Raw genomic sequence first — 10422 nt, 5'->3', positions numbered from 1 at the left:
CCCTTGTCTCAAAGTAAGTGTCACGACCTGTCACATCACGCTGTGACTTATTTGGAGATTTTTGGTGTTTTCCTGTGTGTAGTGTTTTGTGCTCTTTTTTTTGTGGCTTTTCCTGTTTTGGTGGTATTTTCCTGTAGCAGTTTCATGTCTTCCTTTGAGCGATATTCCCCGCACCTGCTTTGTTTTAGCAATCAAGACTATTTAAGTTGTGCGGACGCTATCCTACTTTGTGTGGAAATTGTTGATTGTCATGTCATGTACGGATGTACTTTGTAGATGCCCTCTCTGCTCCTCACGCTGTAAGTCTTTGCTGTCGTCCAGCATTCTGTTTTTGTTTACATTGTAGCCAGTTCAGTTTCCCCTAATCACTAATCCTCGCCTCCATGGCGACAAATAAAGTGAGTTTCTTCTTACAAGTATCATCCCTGCAGGACGAGGAATAGCTAAACATGCTTCACTACACACCATAGCTCACCTATGTCACAATGTAAACAAACGCCGTTGGTGGATCTACACCTGACATCCACTGTAATGATACCAAGTACAGGCGCGTATCTAGTCAATACTACTATGATTACATCTATATTTTTTAGCATCATTAAGTCTTTTTTAGTTTTTAAAATATTTATATTATGTTTATAAACTCAGGAAATACGTCCCTTGACACATGAGGTCTTTGAATTGATTGATTGATTGAGACTTTTATTAGTAGGTTGCACAGTGAAGTACATATTCCGTACAATTGACCACTAAATGGTAACACCCGAATAAGTTTTTCAACTTGTTTAAGTCGGGGTCCACTTAAATTGATTCATGATACAGATATATACTATCATATATACTATCATCATAATACAGTCATCACACAAAATAATCACATTTACATTATTTACAATCAGGGGTGTGGAGGGGGGGGTAGGATATGGACAGCAAGTAGTGGACATAGAGAGAGAGAGAGAGAGATCAGAAGGCATAAGAAAAAGTATCTGCATTTGATTGTTTACATTTGAATATGACCAATGTATGATCCTGTAACTACTTGGTGTCGGATCGATACCTAAATTAGTGGTATCATCCAAAACTAATGTAAAGCATCCAAACAACAGACGAATAAGTAATTATTACATTTTAACAGAATTGTAGATAGAACATGTTAAAAGACAAAGTAAGCAGATATTAACAGTAAATGAACAAGTAAATTAATAATCCATTTTTACAGCTTGTCCCTCATAATTTAGACAGAATAATAGAATGATAAATGACACAATATTCCGCCCGATTGTAGCTGAGATAGGCTCCAGCGCCCCCCGCGATCCCGAAGGGAATAAGCGGTAGAAAATGGATGGATGGATGTTACTGCATATGTCAGCAGACTAATTAGGAGCCTTTGTTTGTTTACTTACTACTAAAATACTAGTTGTCTTGTATGTTCACTATTTTATTTAAGGACAAACTTGCAATAAAAAACATATGTTTAATGTAACATAATATTTTTGGTTAAAATAAAGCCAATAATGCAATTTTTTGTGGTGCCCTTTATTTAGAAAAGTACAGAAAAGTATCAAAATACATTTTGGTACCGGTACCAAAATATTGGATATCAGGACAACACTACACTAGAGTATAAACAGATGTATTAACAGGTCATTTGCAAAACAAAATAAAGTTTGGCAGATTCGGAGCGAGAAACACGGACATGACATGACAACATGACATGTCTGTCAAACGTTGACAGCACTTTTTAAAAATGCAAGTTTTATAACTGTATCAAATGTCAGCATGTCTTTGGCGATGTACTTAATTAACCCCACTTTCTGTGAACGGACACTATTTTCCACTGTTTTGTTTACACTGACCTGGCTTGTTCACCAAACCCAAAGTGTGTGTGGACTGCCGGGTGATTGGGTTACAAGCGGGAGTGCAGGTCTGTTGTGTTTGCGCACATTCGGCAAACTGTCTCCTCTGTGTTGATAGGCTCATCTTGCGGCATTTGGTTTTGTGATCATTTTGTCCTTGTTCGCTGCTACATGATAACTAGTTGCACTGTGTGATGCTAGCGGGCCATGGAATGAAGACAAGATAATTTGCCTCCTTTTCATTCCGCTATGGCACAAACGTGAGTAGTTGCTGAAACTGAAGAAAAGCGTGGATGCTCTTGAAGCATACACATGACGATTTATCGACGCTGGAAAACTTACCGACTTAATTTAAATTTATCGTCTCTTAATTTAATTATCGATTTTCGGCCCAGGCCCAGTTGAATCTTTTAAATCTTATCACATGACATTCAGCTATTTTTAGGGGTGTAACGGTACACAAACATTTTGGTTCGGTATTTACCTCGGTTTAGAGGTCACGGTTCGGTTCATTTTCGGAGTAAGAAAACAACAAAATATACATTTTTGGGTTATTTCCATCCATCCATTTTCTACCGCTTATCCCTTTTGGGGTCACGGGGGGCGCTGGAGCCTATCTCAGCTACAATCGGGCGGAAGGCGGGGTACACCCTGGACAAGTCGCCACCTCATCGCAGGGCCAACACAGATAGACAGACAACATTCACACTCACATTCACACACTAGGGCCATATAGGTCAATAATTCATAATAACATAGATTTTGATTCAATATTATGTTTTGAGCAATGACAGTTTGAAAAAACCCCCAAAACAGCTTTGTTTTATTAGTCAACATTGCAACTTTTTCTAAATTACATTTAACCTTTAAACTTTTTTATTTCACTTTTGTTATGTTTTTGTTTATTTTAATAGTATTTTTAGAATGTGCCGTGGGCCTTTAAAACATTAGCTGTGGGCCGCAAATGGCCTCCGGGGCACACTTTTGACACCCCTGCTATAGATGATAAAAAATCAAATCTGATAAATCTATGGATAAAAAGCAGAGCCTGGCGACGCAGGCGCGTTTATCATAACTCTCTCGCTCTCTCTGTCTCTGCCCCTCCCTCACCAATGCTGCTGCGCGCACAATTTGTTTTGTTTTTAACCCCTTCTTAACCCTGAACGTACATTGAAAATACACGCAACCCTAACTCAAAATGCCGGACATTTAAGGCATTTAAGAAACTCCGCCCTGACAGCTCCGCAAAAGAGGACATGTCCGGTGAAAAGAGGACGTATGGTCAGTCTATCGTAGCCCGTTAGCTGATAGCATGCCGTGTGTTGTGCCTCGGTGTGCATTGTTTACACAACTTACGTTACGCTACTTAATATGTCCGTGTGGAAACTCGTTCGGTACACCTCCGAACCGAAACGGAACCCCTGTACCGAAACGGTTCAATACAAAAACACGTACCGTTACACCCCTACTATTTTTTGATAACCAGCGTTCAATATTTCCTAGCGTCCAGTGACAGCTTGTTTCTGCAACATATTTGTGAGCTGACCTGTGTTTACCACCTTCTGTCATGTAGGGCCAGCCTCCCCCTGAGGCAGGTAAAGCTGAGGGCGATGGAGAGCAGGCTGGGGGGGACAAGAAGCAGAAGGAGAACACAGCCTACGCCAAGAAGATTGTGTTTAGGTTGGCTGGACTCATGGGCCTAGGCGGGGCCGTCAGCGTCATCTACTTATTTGGTGAGTGGACTTGACCATCTTGTCTTACTGCCGTGACTTTGAAGGAGCGACGGCGGGGCGGGGCTACAGTGCGACAATGTGCCGACTGAGTCTGGTTCTTCGTTTGTTTCAATGACATGAGAATGAAAAATTGCACCATTTTGTGGTTAAAAGTGTGTGCTGCGAATTGACCAACGAGATTGCTGTCCGCTGACATGCTGTTATGTTAGCAAACCTTTCAAGGCCAAAAAAATACTTTGACAAGAGTCTAGGACATCGTTTGGTGCAGCAGATTTAGCTGCAATGTGTAGGATATGTTTTGTTTTGAAATCTCCATCCATCCATTTTCTACCGCTTGTCCTTTTCGGGGTCGCGGGGGGTGCTGTAGCCTATCTCAGCTGCATTCGGGCGGTAGGCGGGGTACACCAAATCTCATACCATTTTAATTACAGTTGTGCCTCGTTTATCGTAGTCAATTGGTTTGTGACCCTTCCGCTATTTGTGAATTTTTTGCAAAGTAGGAATTCCAATTTATAATTGAATATAATATAATTATGACAATGTACTATTTTTGAATGTATTACTTATTTATTTTAAATAATTAAAGTACCGTATTTTCCGGCCCACAGGGCGCACCGGATTATAAGGAGCACTGCCGATGAATGGTCTATTTTCGATCTTTTTTCATATATAAGGCGCAACGGATTACAGGGCGCATTAAAGGAGTCATATTTATTTTAATTTTTTCTAAGGCCATGTCCACACGAACACAGATACTTCATAAACGCATACTTATCTCTGCGTTTAGGCCGCTTGTGCACACGCAGACGCATACTTTTGTGTTTTAAAACGCAGACTTTTACAAAGGCTGGCCAAAGTGTAGAGATCCAAAAGTCTTTGCTTAGCGTATGCGTGTACACCGCACAAACGGAGACTTGTGATGACGTCACGGCTGTGAGCTGTCATTTCCAAGCTCAACAACACTGCCTTGCTGCCTTTAAACACACTATAAGAGGACTTACTGTATGATTGAATGTAAACATGCAGCTATTTTTACTCTACATTAAAGGCCTACTGAAACCCACTACTACCGACCACGCAGTCTGATAGTTTATATATCAATGATGAAATCTTAACATTGCAACACATGCCAATACGGCCGGGTTAACTTATAAAGTGCAATTTTAAATTTCCCGCCACACTTCCGGTTGAAAACGTCTAGATATGATGACGTATGCGCGTGACAGAATCAGTTGATGCGGAAGTATTGGTACCCCATTGAATACAATACAAAAAAGCTCTGTTTTCATTTCAAAATTCCACAGTATTCTGGACATCTGTGTTGGTGAATCTTTTGCAATTTGTTTAATGAACAATGGAGACTGCAAAGAAGAAAGTTCTAGGTGGGATCGGTGTATTAGCGGCGGACTACAGCAACACAACCAGGAAGACAGAGATGGATAGCAGACGCGTTAGCCGCCGAACTCACCTTAACTTCCTCCGTCTCGCCGACCGCATCTGTGATCGGGTGAAGTCCTCCGTCGCACCGTCGATCGCTGGAACGCAGGTGAGCACGGGTGTTGATGAGCAAATGAGGGCTGGCTGGCGTAGGTGGATAGCTAATGTTTTTAGCATAGCTCTGTGATGTCCGGTTGCTAAGTTAGCTTCAATGGCGTCGTTAGCAACAACATTGTTAACCTTCGCCAGGCTGGAAAGCATTAACCGTGTATTTACATGTCCCTGGTTTAATAGCATTGTTGATCTTCTGTCTATCCTTCCAGTCAGGGATTTATTTATTTTGTTTCTATATGCAGTTAAGCACGATGCTATCACGTTAGCTCCGTAGCTAAAGTGTTTCGTCGATGTATTGTCGTGGAGATAAAAGTCACTGTGAATGTCTATTTCGCGTTCTCGACTCTCATTTTCAAGAGGATATAGTATCCGAGGTGGTTTAAAATACAAATCCGTGATCCACAATAGAAAAAGGAGAGAGTGTGGAATCCAATGAGCCCTTGTACCTAAGTTACGGTCAGAGCGAAAAAAGATATGTCTTGCACTGCATTCTAGTACTTCACTCGAACGTTCCTCATCCACGAATCTTTCATCCTCGCTCAAATTAATGGGGTAATCGTCGCTTTCTCAGTCCGAATCGCTCTAGCTGCGTTGAAAACAATAGGAAAATGTGAGGAGCCTTTCAATTGACTACGTCACGCTATTTCCGGTAGGGGCAAGGCTTTTTTTTAATCAGATACGAAAAGTTGCGATCTTTATCGTCATTGTTCTCTACTAAATCCTTTCAGCAAAAATATGGCAATATCGCGAAATGATCAAGTATGACACATAGAATGGATCTGCTAGCCCCGTTTAAATTTAAAAAAATAATTTCAGTAGGCCTTTAATAAAAAAGACACATCAAAATGGGCTTTGCTGACAGGCTAATGACAGTCAGCTGTTTTGGATATGATCGCTGTCAAACCTCCAGCTGATGGGACAACTTTGACAAGCAAGACTTTTTGCTCTGTGTCATAAGAAAGGTGCAACATTATGTTTTTAGTCTTTGTTTAACAACAAATCATAAAGTTAACTTACTTGTCGTGTCCATTTTTGTAGATGGAGCCGGGCGCGACCGTGCTCTCGCGTAAAAAGCAAACAAGCAACTGAATAAAGACAATAGGGCGTCCTCCTTGTAGTGTGTACTGATGTTAGAGACAATACACTTTATTACACATGTACAATATCACTATATCGATGATTAAATGCTTTAAATTCCATGAGAGTTTTGCAGCTGCACACGCACGTCCATGTGCTTTATATCGGCACTTAAACATGCAAATGGGTTTCCTTGGCTCGTTAGTGGGGCTGATTTTAAAAATAATGTACACTTCACTGCACATCACTATGTTGCTAAACATGTTATAATTATGTGAGTGTTTGGTTTCAGCAGCACAGGTGTGCATTCACTCTTTAAAAATGCTCCCAGGCTGGTTTGAAAGATATTGTACATGTCATTGTACGTCTAAAGTCGATCAAAATAAACATAATATGAGGTGTAATTCCACCAAGTCAGTTATTGCTGCTTTTTTCAGGCTTCTGATTGGACAAAATGTGCATGACAGCAGGTATATGCGTTTGTGTGTAGACATAGGCAGTTTTGAAACTACACTTGTGTGGATGGAGATTGTTTTAACCCCAAATATGTGTTTTTGAAACACACTGTGTTCGTGTAGACATGGCCTAAATGTAAAAGACTTCCTTGTGGTCTACATAACATGTAATGGTGGTTCTTTGGTCAAGATGTTGCATAGATTATGTTTTACAGATCATCTTCAAGCTGCTTTCTAAAAGTCGCTTCAGGATGTGCCGTCTTATTTATGGGGCTCACCTTCGGCAGCGTCTTCTCCACGTCATCTTTGTTGTAGCGGTGTAGCGTGCAAGGACGGAGTGGAAGAAGTGTCAAAAGATGGAGCTAACTGTTTTAATTACATTCAGACTTTACTTAAATCAATAACAGAGCAGCATCTCCTCATCCGGAAACAACAACAACGTCGGAAGTGTGTCCCGTGAAAAACCGTCCGACCGGAACTCTCTAATAACTAAAGTTCCTTGGGTGAATATTGTAAACTCACTACACCGGTATGTTTTAGCGCTTTCATGACGAGTTTACTGACAGATATAAGTAAGAACTTTACACTACTTTATATGACAAATGGCAACAGCGGAGGATGAATGTCCCATAACAAGAAGATAGAGAAAAAGAAGAATGTTATCGACTACGGCTACAAAGGCGGAAGCGCGCAATTTTTCAGGATTTATGCAGATCCCAAATACAGATCAGCAGGTACCAGAAGATAAGAAAAGTTGCTTTTGCATAATATTGCCAAACAAAACTCCAGATAATGTCTTTCCTTATACACACACCATGATAATACTCCTATGTTTAATGCACTGACAATCCATCAAGCTGTGCGGCTTCATAGCTTACCAAAGTCGTACTAAAAACATTTTGATACATTTTTGAGCGCCGTGTGATATTCTATATTTTCAATAGAACATATAAAGTGTTGGTGTTGTTTACTTGAGTCATATTGCCATCATATTGCAGTCTACACATATCTCTTATGTTTGACTGCCATCTACTGGTCAAACTTATCATTACAACATGTACTAACAAAAATTGCTTTGAGGTCGGTAAGCAAAACCAGAATTATTCTGTACATTAGGCGCACCAGGTTACAAGGTGCACTGTTAAGTTTTGAGAAAAAAAGGATTTCACGTCAGCCTTATAGTCCGGAAAATATGGTATCTAACTTAGTAGTCTGTACAAAATTTCATTAAGAAAGTTGTTTTTATTAAAAAAAAAAAAAAAGGGCCTGTTTTCCATCTTGTTTAAGTACTGGTTTGAAGCACTGACACCTTTTTTTAAAGTACTGATTTAGTACAAGTATCGGTTAAAATTAGTTATGTCAAAGAAATAGAATACTTAATTCTGATAATGGTGATGATAAACGGCTAATGAAGGTCATTGTTGCAGCCTCTAAAACAACTTCAAAACCCTCCATCAACGTTTTGTATACACACTGCAAGTGTATATATAATAGAGTAACAGACACTTTCATAACAATAGTTACCATGTACAATATCTACCATATTTTGATCATTGTAATATTTTTTTGAGCGCATTGATTTCCTTTTCCATAGCAGCGCACTTCTGACTTCTGTCAACAACTGTGTTTCCTACTACCGGAAACAAACGTGAGTCTTTTCTGATCATGGCAGACTTGGTAACAAACAACAAAGACAACTATTTTTGGACAATGAGAATTCACAACCCTATCTTTTTGAAGCTGTACATACTGAGGATGAACTACTGCTTCTAGAAGCGAGCACAAAGCAAGAGTGAGACGTTGGAGCAGACGGAAGCTGATAGAGTAAGGGGAAAGTGACTCCAAGCTGCAAAATGTGGATTTTGAAGCTATGCTATTTTGACGTAAATGGAATGCTTACCCAAATAAGCATTCAAACAAAACATGAAATAATACTTTACAGATACTGTAATATGATTGTTCATGTTTTTCAGTAAGTACAGATTCATGTTCTATCGAAGTGTTTTTTATACAAACTCAAACGTGTTTTGTGTTGACGTAGACGCTAGTTTATCTCTTTTTGTAGTTAGCTTTTATGGCTCATATTGAAGCATGACGATGTGTTACTACACTAGAAAAATAGTTCCTCATTGTTCGCTCTTCCAATAACTATGTCGCTATAGCTTGGTTTATATACAGGTTACGGAATGCAAGTGAAATATTGTTGACAGTTTTTGAATGTATTTTTAAAGTGATTTAGCGGTAAAATTGATTGCTTCCATTAGCTGCATTGCTAGCCACCTAGAACAAGAAGAATTTTATGTTAGAATGCAAAAAATAATGTCTTCTGGTTTCTCATGATTGTGAACAATAGGCACAATTCCATAAAAAATGCAGTTCCTCTTTAACTCATAATTAAAGTAGCCATATGTAATCATTTCATGTCAAGTCATCAATAAATGGCCTGATATTTCAAAAGGCATTAATAAATAATGTTATTTTCGAATACCTCTATAACTGATAACAGTAGTTCAGCCAGGTTATGCTCATTTCAAAATTAGATTTACAGCCCCGAAATCTTGTTATTTGAATTTCAATGTCCCGCCCTCTATCGTTTGACCAATTACAAAGTCTGTGAGTGTGTCACATCCAGGTTGCCAGTTACGCACCGCCCTCCTCGCCTAGCTACTGCCACTGGTAAAGTTACTAAACATGTCAGACCTTAGTAAATCTAAAAGGCGTCGTTACAATTCTCAATAATGACAAAGCCAGGAACAAAACGAGGATTTGTATCGGGGATGCTTTTGAAAGATGGAGACGATTGAAGGCAGAGAAGATTTTTTCATCTGACTCCAAACTTACCTTGATAGGTAAATCAGACATTTACGTTTTCTTATTACTTGTAATAAATGGAAATGGACATTTCGTATGTAAACTATATTGTCCAATACAGTCTATGATCTTGTCTAACAAAGCTCAATCATCAATCAATCAATGTTTATTTCTATAGCCCTAAATCACAAGTGTCTCAAAGGGCTGCACAAGCCACAACGACATCCTCGGTACAGGGCCCACATACGGGCAAGGAAAAACTCACCCCAGCGGGGCGTCGATGTGAATGACTATGAGAAACCTTGGAGAGGACCGCATATGTGGGTAACCCCCCCTCTAGGGGAGACCGAAAGCAATGGATGTCGAGTGGGTCTGACATAATATTGTGAAAGTCCAGTCCACAGTGGATCCAACACATCAACGAGAGTCCAGTCCTAAGTGGGGCCAGCAGGAAACCGTCCCGAGCGGAGACGGGTCAATGTCAAAGCTAGTATGTTCATGCAACGAATGCTTAGTGTGATGGTGCTTCGCTCCTAGTGTAATGCTTAGCATGCTAGCCCGGTCGTTAGCCTGTACGCGATGTGTATTCGAACTGACAGGGCAAAATATATTTTCGACAAATAAAACCTATGTGGATATGGGTCGTGTCAGTGCCTATTTCGTTCTCAATATGCTGATACGCTGAGGAAATGGGTTCCAACATTAGCACGGCTGTCATCATGGCAATGTGAAACGTATGGAGACAGCCAAATCACATGATAAAAGAATTCCTCATTCGTGTAGCCTGTAGGTATACCTTGGTAAAATGTGTCCTCTTTAGTTTTGGGCGTACATTAGGCTGCTAAGCATGCTCTACTTATTTTCACCAGGAAACCATTGCTGGCGTTGTTTGTAGTTTGTTTTAGTCTTTGTTTTTTGATAGTACTGACAATAACCATA

The 10422-nt window shown here is 39.9% G+C and overlaps 1 protein-coding gene across 1 annotated transcript in view; it reads left to right on the top strand.

Annotated features, from left to right (window-relative positions):
- The window catches only part of LOC133658568 (mitochondrial import inner membrane translocase subunit TIM50-like), a 63444-nt gene that overhangs the window by 1212 nt on the left and 51810 nt on the right, over window positions 1-10422 (top strand). Inside the window, exon 2 of the mRNA XM_062060745.1 lies at window positions 3430-3589. Coding sequence (XP_061916729.1) covers window positions 3430-3589 — 160 coding nt within the window. The remainder of the gene's footprint in view (window positions 1-3429; window positions 3590-10422) is intronic.

Source organism: Entelurus aequoreus, linkage group LG10 (assembly GCF_033978785.1).
Source record: "Entelurus aequoreus isolate RoL-2023_Sb linkage group LG10, RoL_Eaeq_v1.1, whole genome shotgun sequence".
Lineage (NCBI taxonomy): Eukaryota > Metazoa > Chordata > Actinopteri > Syngnathiformes > Syngnathidae > Entelurus > Entelurus aequoreus.
Note: the sequence above shows the minus strand (reverse complement) of the source record. Positions and strands in the feature narration are given on the sequence as shown.